Below are 18,001 nucleotides of genomic sequence, written 5' to 3'. Positions count from 1 at the left end.
TGCTGGCTGAAGGCTGATACCAATGTGGAATTCCATGGTGGTTTTGTGAACTCCAGGTGAGAAACTCCTGTTAAGTCTGAATGAGCAAATTCTGTGAAAGCTGAAGTTACAGATCACAAACCAGTTCCTTTTGGTGATTCAGCATTGAGCTTGTGAGAAAACAAAGATGTTGAGGAAGCAACTCATCCTCTTCCTCAGAGAAATACCATGCAGACCCAGGGAGTTTTATTCTGTACTCTATTTATTCTGAATGAGGAATGCACAGGAGATGTTGCCAAGCAATGTCACAGTTACTGATTTTGTCCCCTAGCAGTGACACCCCACTCAGCAAATGGTACCAACAGGAGACTGAAATGAATGCTACAGGCCAAGTAGCACTAATAAAAGCACCAGTGAGAGATGAGGGCTGAAAAATGCTGAGGTGAATCTGTTCAGTTGCTTCAAATGAGGTCACTTATTTCTCTTCCAGCCCCTGTGCCAACAAGCAAGAGGCATTGACAAGACCACTGGGACATGTGAGATGGTTAGTGGCACTTTGATCGAATCACTAAGGTTAGGGGCAGGGGTTTAGGCACTTAAAAATATCCTGTGATCCTACTGGGCATGAGCTAGGGGCAGGAAAAGGCTCAGGTCCAGGATAAGCTGGTTAAAGGCCCCAGGCACCCCTAGAGAGATGTGCTGTCAGAAAAATGCCTGTATGGAGACAGCATTTCTAAGGAACCACCTCTTGGAGGGAGATTTCATCCTGCTTGGTCTGAGACAGCTACTGTTCCTATTTAATATACCAGAAAAAGGGTAAAAGCCTTTAAATATAATCACTCAGCTCTTAAAAAACACAAAGTGGTGCCAGATTCATTAAAATGTTTTTCAAAGTGGGAGCTACAGGTGTGTAGCCACAAGAGCTCTGTAGTGTGGATGGTGTTGGGGGACAGGGAGCTCTGAGTTTCCAGCATAAACACTGCTGGCTTGCAGGGCCAAGGCCATGGAAGGGTTTTGTAACAGGTAAGCCAAGGAGAATGCTCTGTGCCTACAACCCTCTCACACCCCTTTCTGTCCAAGAGCTGAAGACAGGTTGGCATGAACACACAAAGTATTAATTTCATAAGTGCTTATGGAATCTACAGTCATTCCCGTTCACGATGATTTGTCACCTCATAGTGAGGTCACTGTGGTACTGTTAGCTGGAAAGAACAGGCACGACTGTGCATTTCCTGTGAAGTCTTATTCAGTCAATTAAAAAAAGATCAAAGTTCAATATCCATGCAGCAGCCTGCTGGACCCTTGGCAGATGATCTTTTCATCAAAAACTGATTCTCCTACTGATTCATCACTAAAACCTGAATCCTCTTGGCAGTCCAGTATAAATGTGTTTCAGAGACAAAAATCCATCCGTATGTTATGGAAAAAATCAACTCCAGGTCACTTAAGACTATTGAGAAATTTTGGTTGCTCTTCTCCTCTTGGTAAAAGCGTTTCTCCACCAATCTTTGGACCTTTTTTCTCCTGGAAACATGAACCATGGAGAAAAGAAGTTAAATGTGCAGTAGGCATCTCCCAAACACTTCTCTGGCAGAAATTGTGGTAGGGCTAAATTACCTGACTAGGCATTGACAGACCCTCTAGGGATCTTGACATTTTGAATTCTTACAACTTTGTTCAAATGCCATTTCCCCAAGGTTAAATAAAACAAAGCTTTGAGAACAGAAAGCAAAAAAGTAGAAGTTCACTGTAACACAGCCTGCAGGCGCCTGTGTGTACCTGACAAAACGTAGAGCTGTTGGCTTTGCTGGGAGCTTGCAGGGGCACAGAACCACAGAGGGGGACAAAAGTACCACAGGAAGCAGCCAGAGTGCTGAGGTGCTCAGAACTGCTGGCTCACTTACCTTTAGCATCCCATCTCGCTCCCACTTGAAGAGGCCACAGTTACTGAAAGATGAAGATGGCATGTGAGGACCACTGTGCTGTGTTTGCTACACAGTATGAGGGGATCCTAAAGTAGCCCCACGCCCAGCCCATGCTCCTTGGCACAAGGGTGACATTGCCCTTTTAGGACATGGTTATGTGACTCACAAGTTACTTGTGAAGGGACAGTACCTAAGTCCCAGTCACTATTTCATGAGGCTCATTTCTTACCTGCAGGGCTTTTTTGGAAGCCTGTCAAGGGAAATAGCTCTGCTTCCACAAGGACATTTGAAAAATCTCTTGATGGCATCATGCCAGAGGTAGTTGTGGTTATCCTGCACACAAGTCTCCAGAGGCTTGAAATAGGTGTAATTACACTGTCAGGAGGAGAGAGAGAGCATATGAGACCTGTTCTGGGGACTGGCAACAGCTGAATTTTCAGAGTAAAGCATCCCTCTCCTCTCCCATCCTGTGGAGCCCAGCAGTTGGATCACCACCTCAGGCATTGTCACTGCTCCTTCTAATGCTATCCTCCCCCTGCCACCACCCTGTGGTCCTGCTCCCAGCACTTAATGGGACACAAGTGCCTCTGTGCAATCCCAAAAGAGGTAGGGAAGGCAGCAAGAGGGAAAGTTCAGCAGGGGCTGAAACTTTGGAAGTGGGAGGTAATGCTTGCCTTCCTCTCAGTACATTTGGGATAGTCATAAAGCTCCACTGCTCTTCCTGATGGCCAAGTCCCTGGAAATGCAGATAGAGGGTTCCCACCCAATGTTTTCAAGGATTTTGCTTATTTTTTTATGAAATACAGGGAACTGAGAGTGCTGGCACAAAGCACATCATGGAAGAAATGGAGAAATACAGGACAGCAATACCCGTGGAACCACTGGCGTAAGCACTGAGCCGAGACGTTGAGCACAGCACTGAAGCCTTGCCATGGCTCAGTCACTCTGTGCACAGGCTGCTCTCAGCAACAGGCATAAGGACCAAAACATCAATCCCTGCACTGGACCACAGCCAAGGGAGTGACAGATGGGGTCTGCAGGATAGTCCTGCACCATTTTATAGGATCCATGTTCCACTCCCCTGCTGGTACCCTGGCTCCCCTTCACTCACCGTTTTACATGTCACAACTCGGCATTTCACTGCTTTAATGTTCCTCATCTTCTCTTCCAGTTCTTCCTTTTTCACCAGGGGCTGAAAGTATTTCTCCTGCAGTTCAGCCTCAGCCTGTGGGGCACACAAAATGGGTTGTGAGGACACAAAGAGGGGAGAAGCCACTCCATAAATGGCCTTAGGGCAAATTATTATCAGGCCTGCCTGAAGCAGACTGCAGTCTGGGAGCAGAGAAACACAACATCTCTCTTGTTTCAAACAATCCATTATTGTACACTGCTGTAGCTCACCAGCACTGACAGGAGCCACCTCTGAAATGCATGAGTGGGAAGGTTTAACAACAGCAGGAAGTACTGAAATGAGCCCACAAGAACAGTGCAGAGGGAAGTCAGGTAGGCAGATGTAATTAATGAAATGGGTTCTTAGCCAAAATATTACCCCCCAGAAGAGCTTAAAACAACTATGACTTCATGCCAATAAGTGTCCAAGACAAGAGCCCTGTGCCATTGGAGGTGCTGTAAACCTGGGGAAGTGCTCAGCAGAGACCCCCAGTGTGAGAAACCCAACCTCTCAGCTCTCCAGGGCACCTGATGGCATTTCACAGCTGACATGAGCCCCAGATGAAGGTGGCAGCTGGCTTTATGTAGCCAAGATGTCAAGTAATGAGGGACAAAATAGGCAAGTGGCTCATTTGATTTGAAGGCAGAGGGATTTGTCTGATTATCCACCAAAAGGGAACCTCACTGATTCTTCCAAACACAACAAAAAAACTGGTGTCAACTGGCAACATGACCTTACCCCAGCTATGGCAGCAGTGCTGACTTGCAGGCACTGTGCCCTGTGTGCCCAGAGACCCCCAGCCCTACTCCTCAGGACAATCTGGAGCCTCTGAGATGTTTGGGTGCCTGCTTCTTGCCTCAGTCACAGCTGGATGAAAGCCATACCTCTTTTAGGACATCTGTGTGCTTGGACTTGGCCTTCAGGATTTTCTGGAACTCTTCTGACTCCAGATAGGCCAGCTGCTCACGCCGTTTCTTTTGGGCAGGTTCCAGCTCATCCATTTCTAGGGAGACAAAAAGCTTCAGTCCTACATAACAAGGCTCTGATGGCTAAACTTGCTCACTGCAGGAGATTTTGGAAGTCTCAGGTCTCTCAGGCAGATGTTTAGGTCAAACAGCAGCCTTTCAAGTTTGGGAACATGAAAACAAGTTCAAACAGGGCTTCAGGAAAAAAAAAGCATTTTTAAAAATAATATTGCATCTTCTTTCAAAGCACTCTACTAGGAATTTTCACATTACTCCCAGGAGTGTAAGCAGTGTTCCCTCACTGACTGATGAAGAAACTTTAAAGGGAATTAAACAATTCATCCAAGATCATACAGTAAATCACCAGCAGGCAAACTCAAGTTCCCACAAAAAAATTCAGAAACCTTCCCAGGTGGGAGGGTTCTTGTTTTCCCTTGGTGAAGTCAGCCGTGCACTGCAGATGCTAAAGTGCTGGAAGAAAGGGAACAGAGATGAACACAGGGAGATTACATCTCACACGTTCTCTGCACAGTTAGAGATTTTTTTAGTCTTTCCAACAAACCCTTGAAGTTCCAAACAGACCTAATTTAGCCTCTTTTTAGCACAGCAATTAAGTCCTTAACCCAGAGCAACTCCTGCTGTCAGTAGGACAGAAGAACATTTTTTTCTGTTCTAGAAGCTAACAGTACATACCATTGTCTGCTTCTGCATCTTGTGGCTGAGCAACATTTTTCTCAACTCTTTCAACAATTTCTAGCACATCCTCAACATCAGTGTGTTTCCTCTTGATGCTGTTGGGGTCTGTTTTAGGAAGGATCTGGCCTTTTGCTCGTAGTCGCCGTATTGCAGCCAGCTAGAAAACAGGAAAGAGCAGGGCAGTGAGGGTGACCTGTCTGGCTCCCAGCTCCTGCTTCCAGAAGTAGCAGAGGAAGGCTGTCAGCTGGCAGAGAGAACATCCACTGGCCTGAGCATGGAGCTGGCTGGAGAGGCCCAACAAAATTCCCAGCTCTGACATACACCCAACCTTTTGTGATTTCCCAAAGCAGAAAATCACCTCTCCACAGGTGCTACCAGGCCTGGTGTCTCTGCAGCTGAGCTTTACCTGCTTCACAAATCAGTAAGTTTTTCAGAGAAATCAAATCACTTGAGATTTCCACATAAATTGATAATAATTAGGAATTAGAATAGAAAATGTATTACAACTATTCCTTCTTATACTCCCAGAATGCTAAGACTTCCTTATTCTAGCTGGAAAAGTTTCTTTGACAAACAAATGAACATATTTTTGCCAAAAAAAGATGCAGTCTGTTTTGGCTGGAAAACAAAATTATCCAGACTCATGACACAACACAGCTAAATCAGTTGCTTACCTACCTGTCAAACAGAAAACAACTGCACTAGCAGTGCCAGAGTTTAGCACTCCAGGAATTTGCAGCACAAATCCCTTCCCTCAAGGGACTGACCGAAGACAAGACGGCAACATGGACTTTGGCACTGACAGCTATCAGGAGCCACAGGTATCTTGTGTGCTGGAATATGGCCAGTGTGATCCCACAAATGAGAAACTTCACTAACACCAGAACTGAGCTAACCAAAGACTCCTTTTCTACCACAAGCCAAATTTCCCTTAACCTCTCTTTAGTACTTTAAAGATCCAAAGAGCTGGTACCTTTTTGGCTTCTGCCAAGCTGTCTAGCTTTGGCCTTGGAGGAGGAGACTTGTCAAAGAAGAGGATATCTTCTCCTTCTGAGAAGCCTGTACCTAGCCTGGGCCTTTGAGGAGTTGACATTTTTGCAGTTTTGGGAAACTCTGCCCCAGGCACTGGGGAATGGAGGGACGTCTGTCTGGAGGAGGATGGGAGAGCAGGAGTGCTGGCTTTACCCGTGTTCTGGAGAAACCTTGTAAGACAAGAATAATTCATTCAATTAGAGACACAAATCACAGATAAAAAGGTTTAAGAAACAAATAGGAGGGGATGCAGACTATGATTTTTTATTATTTGGCCTTTAATTGCTAAAAGAAACACACAGCAATTTTGGCATTAAGGGGAAGAAAACAAGACAGGTAAAGGACTCACTGGGTCACTGAAATCAAGAGTGACTTGAACAAGTCACCAGGAGTGAATGACAAATTGTTTTCAAAGCTGAAATCAGAGAGAGGCATCACACAAAGCTGAGCAGAAGTGAAAACACAGCTATCCCTATGGATACAATAGCAGAACCTTCCTGTGAAAGCCAGTGTGTCTTACCGCCTCTGAATCTCTTCAGATCGCTTTTTTCTGGCCTCCAGCAATTTCTGTTTCTGTTGCTTGAGCAGTGCAGAAGCAGAGATAGACTGGAAATCTGCCCCTTGCTTCTTTTCAGCATCTGGGAAAAAATAATAAAGCAAAATAAAAAGGGACTTTGTTCAGAAGGAGGTAGAGTGATTTTAGGAGTGGGTCTTCCTTCAAGCAAAAGGACAATACCTGTTTTGGTCCAGTGTTTGCAGAGGTTTCGTGCTCCAAAAGTTGGCTGTGCCAGCAGTTCCCTGAACTCTTCAGAACACTGTGTGGGTCTCTTTGCTGCACCTGAGTGGCAGAGGCAGAAATACAACAGATTTGGTGTGAGGAAAGGAAGCAGGCCTGGCTTTTGAGATGCAAAGTAGTCTAGGTTGGAATAAACCCATGCAGGTCAGCTGACCACTTCTCAAAGCAAGACCAACCTTTACATTATATTTAGTTGCCCAAGGTCTTGTCATTTGTCACAGACATTTCTATCCCTTCAGCAACTCAAGCATTTCCTCATCAGCCTTGGCTGTCTGTGTTAGTCCCACCATTCCCGTTTTCAGGATGCTTGGCAGTCCTGAAGGCTCCACACTTTATCCCTGGAGAATTCAGAGCAGCTAAAAGCTGCTATGGACATACACTACATTGTTTGAAATGGAGGCAACCAACAGATGGAACTGAAAGATGTAAATAAGTCTAAGTGGCTCCTAGAACACAGTTTGAATAATCTGTCATCTGCTGTCCAAGGAGCATAAAGAGTGTAATATTAAATGCTTTACAGAAACAAAACAGAGGCAGGGAAGACTGATGACATCCCAGGGGCTACAAAAGGAACATGCTTTGACACAAAAGAAAAGCACTAGAAACAAGGTGGGTTCTCAGGAGGTTGCCTGCATTGCAGACCTGACTGATTTAACTTAGTATTCCTTAGAAGCTTTCACGGTGGCATAAGTAATTTATTTTAATCAGATAAAATAAATCCTCTGGTTCAAAGTTCTTAAAACTTCCAATTCCCATTAATCTGGCAAAGATCTTCTGTCACTGTCCAAAGACAGAACAGGAGACTTAATTTGGGGGCACTGATGAAAAAAAGATGCACAGTTGCTTATTACATTTGCCTTGAAACTGTTATCTCAAGAGGGAAGAGGAATTTTGACCAGCTGAGGAAGCAAATGACCCCTTCTGCAGCAAAGTGACTGCCAGGTTCAGTTAGTGACTAGAAGGCCCTGGGACACATCTACACATCCAGCTGGAAACATCTAAAGACAGAAGAGACTACTTGAGTAATTGGGTACCAATTTTCTGCCTGGTTTCCTGGACAATTGCATCAGATCCTTTCACGACCAGGTTGGAGAGAGTGGTTTGTATCTTCCTTTTCGGCACAGCAGCTGCTGCACTAGAAAGAGGAAACAAATGCAGAATATCAGAGTTTTCCCTTGCTTAGAGCAAGGACAGAAGCCTGAATACTAGCCCAGTGCTACAACAAAACTAAAGGACCACCCTAAAGGACCAGCTGGCTGTTTTTTGGAAGGATGTGAATCAAAATCCAAATTCCAGCATAATATTTAGGATCTCCCATTTCTCCCTTTGTTGAGATACGTATTTCCTATGCATTACAGGAAAACTAAACATAGATCAAAGCTTTGCTTTGCTCACAGGTGGTTCCAGGGATGGAAAGGAGGTTGGAATTGCTTCATTACTGTGGAGTCACACCAGGTAGCAGAGGGCAGTGGTAAGGGAATAAAAGCTGTGACCAAGCACAGGGCTGGATCCACCTGTGACTCATCTTTCCACAGCTGTCTTCATGGGATTTGGATAAAGGACCTGGTCCCTATGAGATGCATACTGATCTTGGTCAGTCCTGTTTCCTCATTAGCCCAGAGTGACAATGTGTTATTTCAGCCAGGGAAGACATGGGGAAATACAGAAAACACTGACTCTGGGATTAAGTGCAATAAACCATAAGAAAATACAGTTATAATGTCAGAGACTTGAATGCTTGGGATCTCATGATCTCAAAATCCATTAATCTACACAAAGCTGCCTGGCTTCACACCACAGTGTTAATGTAGAGGTAAAAACAGCCCTTACCACATCTTAATACCAACTTGAAATTTTCCTGTCAAACAGCAGCTCTGTTACCCCATGTGGCCACTAGGATTATGCCAAGTGTGGGGCTTTATTCCTATTTGGTGAACATAGTTAAGGCAAAGGCATTCTCTAAATGAATAGACTCCCTTAGACATAGCTTCAGGCTCCCTTGTAGATGTGAGGGAAATTTTGTTCAAAAGCAAGGGAAAGAAATTGTTTATCTTACACTGAGGCTGCATATGCTGCTGAAGAGACTCCTCCATAGTAAAACCCATCCTGACACAGCCTCTCCTTCAAAGTGGGATTTTTCCGACCAACTTTTCTGGGAATGCGGCCCCCAGAAAAGGTGGACTGCAGATCTGCCCTCTTTGAGCTGAGCTTCTTGTACTGGGACTGGATGTGGTACTGACAGTACTCACAGTCATTCTGAAAAGAAACAGGAGAAGCCTGTTACAGAACACCAGCAATTACAACTTCCTTCATTCCTCTCACCCACATGCATCCTTGTATGGCTAAAATGAAGTAACATCTCTACTGTGGTACTCCAGCATTTGATCAACTAAGCAAAAATATGCTCACACTCAAGCAACAAAAAACAAAGCTAAAATTGTCTATACTAATCACTAGAAACAACCCTGTGCAGCAAGGAATTTTAAGGCCATTCCTTGAAGTCAACTCATTTCCCAGCCAGGACCCCTTGCCCAGATTCTGTATTCTTGACTCGGTTTTATGTACTCTCTGCACAGCCTCCTCCTAGAGTGGGTCTGCAGTCACAGTCTTGGCTACAGGTACCTTCTGTATTTTTCGTCTTCCCACTTCCCACACTTCCAGTTCCTCCCCAGTTCTTCATTCCTTCATTTTTTCTCCTCCTTCTGATACCCTACTATCTACAACCCTTCTGACTCAGACAAGGTTCCTTTCAGGTATCACAGCATCACCACGCCATGAACTAACATAATCCACAAGTCCTTTAAACTCATACAAGTCAGTAATGTCCTAAAAGAAGGATCCCAAGACTTTTTTCTCTCATTTCCAGTGCCCCACATTCAGGTGTAAGTACTCTAACAGCTTGCAGGTATGCTGGACAAGAGAGCTCATTGGGTGAAAATCATTCAAAAAAATAGCCATTCCCCAAAGAATCTCATGCTGTTTTTCTCTGGATGAGTTTTCTAGTGCAGTACATGGAAGCTTGCACTGGAGCAAAGGCAAGTGAAAGGCTGTAGTATCATGGATCAAGACCATCTCACTGCAGCACCAATCTGGCATTTAGGGAAATCCCCTGCACAGTGACAGCACAGAAACAGCTCCTCCGAGTTTCATTTCTCACTTTCTCCACTCACTTTTGTTAGTTACAATTCAAGATCCAGAAACAAGTAAAAAAAGTCAAGAGTATCAGTACAAAATCAGCAGCCAGATTTTCACCAACAGCTTAGGAATGCCCTGACTACTGAGATACAGACCAGGTTCACAATTTGTGCACAAGGATCACCATTCTTCTTCCTGGCTTTGCAGGTGCCCATATCCAGAGCTTCTCCCATGAGGAGGATCTTCTGGGGATGGTCAATGGACAAACACACCTAGACAGAAAACAGAACACTCCTGGATAGGCCTTTCTAGATATCACTGGTTTGTCTCTGATCTGGCTCAGTATCTCTGGTACTAACAATGTAGTCTTAAAATGCAGGCCTAGCTTAAGAAAGCCACATAAAAGACATTTAAGTTCTATGCTCAGAGCCTCAGGAAATCAAACACCTAAGGCAGTTGTAATTGTGCTGTAAATGGTCCTGTAGAGCTGCTTGGCTCTGATACCATCATGACCCCCACATCCAGCAAGGGATGGGAGGAAGAGCTGTACCAGGGCTCTCTGTCCTTCTCCAAATGTCTTGGTTCAATCAAAACTGAGTCCTGTGCAAGAAGAGCATCTGTTTCACACCACCAACTGCACTAGGGACTGTGTCTGTAGCCAAGGGACAATTTCAGAAGTCAGTTTTAATGTAGTAATAAATGTGAACATTTTAGCTAGGAAGAGCCATTCTTGACAGTTAAATGCAGCCCTCCTATTAAATCTGCTGTGCTTTTCTACTCACCAACAGGACTATCTACTGCTTATTCATGCTAATTTAAGCAATTATATAGCTTAAAAGACAATTAATGAGAGTCTTAATTTTTCTATTTGGAAAATTTAACATGCAGAACACTACATGATCAGCTACTAGACTGAAATTCCCCTTGACAGAAGTAACTGGAAAGAGGTTCCATTCCAGTGCAATTAAAAATATATTAATATATTAGCAAAATGAAGCCATCTTAAATGTTCTGCATGTTCTGCATTTATAAATAATCAATTAAACAAGTGAACTACCATGTATCAACTGACACATATTTACATAGTACATTGTTTGTTTAATAAATCAAATATTGCTGCCTCTCTGTTGTGATTTTTGAACCAGAAACATTTTGAAATCATATCTCATGCTTGAATTAGAAGAGAGAAAATGTGCTTCTCCACCTTTTTCAGCTTTGAGAGACCTCTAGGCTGAAATAGGTGTTACACTGAAGTAGCTGAATAAACTGAAATGAAAATACACACCCTGTATTTGTGGAAGAGCCAACTGCTACCAAGAGCAGACTAAAAACTGGAATAAACTCTGTCTTTAAATGCTTAATAGGACTTCTTGAAGTTCAGTCTCCCAGAAGGCCAGGAGCAGATAGACACCATGCAACTTCCTGAATGCAATTCAAACTGTTGGGCAGACTGCTGCAACTTCAACCCGAAGACGTGCTATAAAGTGAAATCTCAGCCAAATATGAAAAGGTTCAGCTATAGGTTTTTATCTACAGCTGAATGAAAAATCCTCTCACCTCATCTGAGCCTTCTTTAGGTTTCATGGGGTTGGCATTGAGCAGGCCAATGACTGTGCCTTGGTCAGTCTTCCAGTGCTCCTTGTGGACTTCCCCAAACAGGAAGAGCGAGACGCACTCATTGAGGTCCCGCAGGTCGTTCAGCCGCCAGATGCTGAAGGTCCTGCCCTGGAACAGACATTTCCTTTCCTTTCAGCTTTGTTGCACACACACTAACTGCATCCCCCCTGGCTGTTTCTTTTAAAGAGCTGTTCTGACTTTCCCCCCCCAAGGTTTTCACAATTTAGAAAAGCACAATTTGTAACCTCAGTAGAGCTTAGGTACAGTATCTCCAGCCATCCACGTTGCCAGTTTCTGGGGGTCTTAAAGGCCAAAATAGCAAATAATTCTGCTACTACCAACCTTTCTGATATCAAAGCTGGGCAGCACACTTGTTTGTTGAATAAAGAGGCTTTTACCTCACTTAACACAAAACCATGGCATATCCAGATCTCTTTCATCAATGACTTTCTATAGGACACATACAATACTGGATGAGACATCAAGCCAAGATCCTTACTATAGAAGTTTTCCATTATCTACATGAAGTTGACTGATTAAGTTGAAGATCTAGGGAAGTTCCTCAGGAAAGACCAGCAGTTTCACTTGAACTGAGTAAAGGATACAATGATGTTACTTACATTATTTGCACTCTGAGGAGTGACCTTCTTCACTATGACTCCAAATGTTACCCAGTCTATTTCCTCCAGATTTTCAGTAGCAAGTTTGGTCTTCAGCTGAGACAGTCGGATGAGCTTCCTGTTAGCCATTTTCCTGTCCATTTCAGCTGAAGACACCCGGGGTTTTCTAGATCCAGTGAAAGCAGGTAAAAGACAACACATCCATTGGCACAAATGGACAATCAAAAAGAACCAGCAATTTCCTGGGGAGACTACATCTTCCTGCAAAACATCTCTGTGCCTTGCTTCACCCTGAGGTCACTTGAAATAAAACCCCCCATATCAGAAAGCTACTGATGACACTGGTTTTTGTCCAAATAGCTGCATTGCAACTCAGCCCCAAGCCTACATTAACTGCTCATTTCAGACTAATCAAGAATGGCTGACTGAGCTGGGAATACAGCTCAGGTTCTGGTGAGGACACTGTGAGGATTCAGAGTCCTCTTGTGGCCACACTGAGTAAAGGGATGGTGAGTAGCTCCTGAGGCTTCTGTGTGCAGCAAAACCAGGCTCAACTGGAGCTCAGCTGGGCTTTGCACATGGCCACTGCTTCCCTGCTCTGCCACTGAGGATATCCCAGGGAAGGCAGTGCTAATGAAATTAAGAGTTTTTCTGTTAGAAAAGAGCAGAGGTAAAAACAGAAACATGGTACTAAGCTGAGGTCAATGTTAGATGATTACTGATCAACCAGACAGTGCTGTGGCTTTGTGATAAATCCCTTCATGACAAGTGACTAATCTGACATGGTTAAACCACCTATATACATTGTGTTTTCTTTGCCTTTACTGGAGGGGGTGTCCCCAGACAGGGCTCAGAGGTGGGCTGCTGACCTTAATCTCAGTCCTGAGAAGGTTTCCACAGACACTGGCTGTGTGGTTGTGCTGGAGCACGCAGGCACATGAGGAGTCTTCTCTCTGGTCACCTTACTGGGTGTGTTCTCTGCGGCAGACTGGAGAGGTTGGAACGCCAGACTGAGGACTTGCCGTGGAGGAGGAATCTTGTTCTCTTTAGCAGAAGAAAAAAGGAATAGCTCCCATTACAAAGAATAATTAATAATAATTAATTAACATGCTCTCTGCCACTGTGACCAGATCACTCCTGGTGCACTGAGTAGTGTAACACTGGCCTGGATGTGTCCACACCACTGCTGGGAACTATAAGCTTTTGACAGAAGCTCAGTGCCTTTAGTAAAAGGTAGACTGGGAATGGTACCTGCTGAGGATGCTTTTGGTTTCTGCCTTCCTTGCTTGGCTGGTGGTAAAGGATTGCCCAGCTGGGCCGAGAAGCATGGTGACTCTTGCAGCTTCTGAACTTTCCTTTCCTTTAAGGGTGGACAGGGAGATTTACCTGGCCAAGGGGACAGAAAACTATGAGACCTCGGGATATGGATCCAGACTCTAAGCACTGCTCCAAACTGTGCAATTCCTGAAAAACCAGTCAAAGTCAGTGCCCCACATGGAAACCTTTCAGCCAAGTTGTCAGCCTAAATGCAACAGCTGAAAAAGCCCCAAAGACTTTTCCCCGTGACAGCTTAAGACTTTGGATGTCACTGCAACCTCAAAGCTGTGGAAGGTAGAAACATCCCCTGTTTTGCAATCTTTCCCTGAAGTTTCATTACTACACCCAGCACACTCTAGCAACAAACACAGCTGCATATACTGGGAATACTAACATCTGCCAATAAAAAGGGACATCTCCAGAAGAGTCTGGAGCACTTACTTGTGAAACCTGTCCAATGTATAATTAACCCATGATACAGAGACTAAAACTGATTTCATCTGTAGCTGTAAGAAACAACCTGTGTGGGAACACACCAGATTCACCACTCCTCCTTGCTACTTAGTGCCTGCTTCAGGATTACTTTAAGTCCTGCCTATAAACTCACATGGGTAAGCCAATAAATCATAAATCCATTTAATTAGTTTCATTACCAGGGGTTTTCTTCTCAGGCCCTGAACTGGATTGCTGCCCAAGAGCAGTCTTCTGCAACTGCTCCTGTAACGTCTTCATCTGTTCTTGCAATTTTCTCAGCTCAGCTAGGAAAGAAAGGAGAAGAAAAAGGATAATAATGAAGACAGCAGGAAGCCATTGCACACAGGGATTTATGAGATCCCTGGAAGTCTGGCAGTTTTACTGCATCATGGAAACTTAAATGAAGACTTGAGTCATAATGCAGATTTACTTGATTCTACATAGCTCATAGTGAAGGAAAACTTTTCCATACAGCCTGGAGCTGGGTCCTCTCATAAAAATATTTTACTTAATTGTGGTGTGTTCCTTCCCATGTTGAATAAAACTTTCCTGCTCACCATGAGACAATTTTTAATGGCTGATAATTGCACTCCTTAGCATAAAGAAGTATTTCCTTATATAATCAAATACACAGCCTGGACACAGGAAAGCTGTGGCCAGCTTTGCTTCCACACTGGTAGGGCAGAACCTCCTGTCAATAATCCTGGTGTGCTGGTGAAAGATGCCAGGATGATATCTGATGCCCTGAAGACTGAGGCAACATTGCTCTTCATCAGACAAGGCACAGGTACACAGGCAACCTTCCCTATGCTACTCAGCACAGCTCTCTTAGTCTCCCTGGCTTATTTAAGTCCTCTCTCTTTCTTTTGGGAAAACAGGTTTGGTGAGTTTGGCCACTGGATGCTGAAAACTGAATTAGAAACTTTCACAAGGCCTTTCAGTATTTCCTCTCCAGGCATCATCAAGAAGGGGCAGGCCATACCTCCTGCCCGTTAGCTCTCTAGAGACAGAATATATCAAACAAAACAGATCAAAGATGCTGTTGCAGAAACCTTGCAGTTCTTCATTGGTTTTCTCCTTTGCCTGACTGGGAGCTGAAGTGGGGACAGCTTTCTCTGCCTCCTCCTCTTCCACCAGGTCTTCTACATCTCCAAACAGCGTAGCCAAGTTCTCCTTCTGCTCATCAATCGTGCTGTCCTCAGCATCAGCCTCCTCAGTGTAGGATGCATCATCTTCTGCATCAAAGAGCTCATCGTACTCATCTGGTTCTCCCCCTTCATCCTCGGGAGCATCTTCCTCCTCAGGAGAATTCCTCTCCTCAGTTGCTTCGTTTTCTTCCAGAAGAGAAGCCAACAGATCCAAGTCATCATCAGCTAAGGCAAAAATCAGACTCAGAGTTATTTCTGTCAAGTTAAAGAAAAGCTGCTAAGGAATAAACATCCAAGACACCTTGATTACAAGCTAATGACAACTGAAACTAAACCAGAGCAGCAAGTAGCATTTTTAAAAAAATACATTTCAGGTTTAACTAAAGGCATCTAGAGCAGCTTCTGGCTGTGAAGCCAGATGGAAATGTAGTTGCAGATGCTCTCGGCTTGTGGCACAGGCTGGCAAGTCAGCAGAAAACTTGCCAGCTACACAGCACTGGCTTTTCCTCCTCTGCAGTTCCTCGAACAGCAGCTGCTGTTACACAGAAAAGCCTGGAATCTGTAAACATGTAGCCAACAGAGACACTCATGTGGCTTTTGCCAAAGGAAGGGGAAGAGGGATAGGCAAGGCAGGCAACAAAGCATCTCAATGGATACAGTTTGCTCCTGGAAAAACGAGAACAAAGAAATAGGGACAAAAATGGAAGAGATAAGTACAGAGAGAGGAATGGGACAGACACAGCAGAAATGAAAATCTGAGCAAACCAAGAAACTGATTTAGCCTTTGCTGCTGAGGAAAACACCAAACCAGGTAAGGCAAAGAGCAGCCTCACAGGAAAGTGACAAGAAGGAAAGCAAGAGGCAACCTCAAAGGACTCTACAAATAAACTCAAATAAGTTCCTTTGCTAAAAGCCTCACCAGGTTTTCTGAACACTTGAACTTATTAGCTAACAGGCTAATAAGAAGAAAAGTTTCCCACTGAAAGGAAGAGAATTTTCTCCCTTACCGTCCATATTTTCACAGGATTTCTTCAAGAGCTCCTCAAGGCAAAAATATTCTGTTATGGGGAGAACAAAAGCGACGCTGTTAAAGTACATATACCTTATCTAGCAATACATATTGTCTTCAGGCTCCTTGTTTGACAACTAGCAATCTTCCAGCTTGGTTTTGTTTACAGCTGCAGATGGGAACTCCACTCAATTTAAAACCCTCACACACATTTTCTACATCAAAACTCTGAGCCATGCTGAACCCGCTGCAGTGTAAAAAAAAGACAGAGAATTTAAGAAATGCCTACTACGTTCTCATAGTAAGAACCATTTCCACCTCACCTGATTATGCTGAGTACACCATAATTACAACTAGCATTTAAGTAGTTATTAAAGTCTAACAGTTGTTATTCTCAAAAGTGTATATTCTGCTTTTCTCACATAGGTTCTCACATTGCTTCTCCATAGGTCCGTGAAAAAAAATCAGCACGGGCGGACATGAATGGGCCAGTGATGCTTGGATAACAAAGATGGGATACCCACTGAGGCCAAATGAGTCACAAACTCGAAACTGTGCTTACAGACCTTCCTGCTGCAAAATCTTTTGTTTCTCCCGCTTTTGACAGTTTTCTCATACTCCAAAAGATTCATTTCCAGCAACACTGCTTAACTCGCACGGGCAGGGAAGGCCAGTGAGCACCGCGGACCCCGCGCTTTTTCTCTCACGGTTCCCCTCTCGCTCGGCCGCCTCCCTCACCCAGTAGAACCCCGACCTCCTGCGGGGCTCCCTCCCCCGCGGCTCCCCGACCCTCCGTACCCCGGGATGGCTCCGTGTGTCCCGGGATCGCTCCGTGTGCCCCGGGATCGCTCCGTGCGCGCCGCTCTCCCCGCTCCCCTCACACGCCCCGCTCACCGCCGCGCGCGCCGCCAGTACCCGCCAGAATTCGGACCGGCCCCGCCCCTTCCCGCGCATGCGCGCACGCGCCATTTTTAGTGCTGGCAGCCGCTGCGCTGCCGGCGCCATCTTGACTGTGGGCGGGCGCCCGCTGAGGTGGGGGGGGCAATGGCGGCCTGGGGTTGGAAAAGTCCTATCGAGTCCATCCTGTAACAGATCACGGCACTGACTGCCACGTCCGGGCTTTCCTTAAACATCTGTAGGGACGGTCACTCCAATGCAGAATCATCCTTTCTGTGAAGATACTGCTCCCACTGTCCAACCTAAACCTGCCCTGGTGCAGCTTGAGGCCGTGTCCTCTCATCCTGTTGCCTGGGAGAGGAGCCTGACCCCCACCTGGCTGCACCTCCTGTCAGGGAGGTGCAGAGAGTGAAAAGGTCTCCCCTGAGCCTCCTTTCTCCAGGCTGAGCCCCCCCAGCTCCCTCAGCTGCTCCTCTTCAGACTTGTGCTCCAGCCCCTTCCCCAGCCCCACTGCCCTTCTCTGGACACTCTGCAGCCCCTCAATGTCCTTCCTGAGCTGAGGGGCCAGAACTGGGCACAGGATTCAAGTTGTGGCCACACCAATGCCCACAACAGAGGGAAGAATCACACCCCTGCTCCTGCTGGACACATTATTCCTGATACAGGCTCTGGGTAAGCCCATTTGGCTGAAGAGTTGCCCGTGTCTGGCCAGAGTGGCCTCAGGAGGGGTCACAGCAGGTGCCCATCCTCACCTGGACAACCTAAACAATGTCAATACTTCTTTTACACCATCAAATTCAATACTTGTTATTGTTACATGCAGTGGACAAAATTTTGTAGGTAGGTCAGTTTTTCTTTGGTAGAACTATAATTCTTTGGAAAACAGTGCTGAGGATGTACAAGCTCATTGCTGGACTGCAATCAGTAATGACAACAAAAAATAATCTTCCCGGTAACATGAACAGATTTCAGTGTATTGTGGCTTTATTCTTTGCAGTTCCTTGCCCCTCCTGATTTGTACTATTAGACCAGCTCTTTTATCTTTCTATGAAGACCCATTTCACCTAATGCCCATGTTTTCCTGTTAGCACTCCAGTGCTAACATCCCCTCTCTCTGAAATCTCCTCAGATGATTCATTTTGATTTGACAAATGCGTAAGTTATTCCTTCTTCGGCCTTTCACATTGATTTTCTGTGTTTTCATTAAGGTTAATACTTCT

General features: G+C 45.0%; 1 protein-coding gene across 1 annotated transcript; it reads right to left on the bottom strand.

Annotated features, from left to right (window-relative positions):
* Positions 1-1,419: 1,419 nt before the first annotated feature.
* MCM10 (minichromosome maintenance 10 replication initiation factor) lies at positions 1,420-16,889 on the bottom strand (the record flags this gene model as incomplete). The annotated part of the gene is given in 21 exon segments (XM_084206487.1): positions 1,420-1,503; positions 1,884-1,926; positions 2,134-2,279; positions 3,016-3,129; positions 3,960-4,078; positions 4,734-4,893; positions 5,710-5,938; positions 6,289-6,406; positions 6,505-6,606; positions 7,599-7,699; positions 8,621-8,820; positions 9,855-9,971; positions 11,257-11,424; positions 11,937-12,102; positions 12,806-12,980; positions 13,188-13,322; positions 13,907-14,011; positions 14,710-14,719; positions 14,721-15,100; positions 15,883-15,933; positions 16,592-16,889. Coding segments are annotated over 21 exon segments (3,021 nt in total).
* Positions 16,890-18,001: the final 1,112 nt, after the last annotated feature.

This window comes from Fringilla coelebs (genome assembly GCF_963513975.1).
Source record: "Fringilla coelebs genome assembly, chromosome: 5".
NCBI lineage: Eukaryota > Metazoa > Chordata > Aves > Passeriformes > Fringillidae > Fringilla > Fringilla coelebs.
Note: the sequence above shows the minus strand (reverse complement) of the source record. Positions and strands in the feature narration are given on the sequence as shown.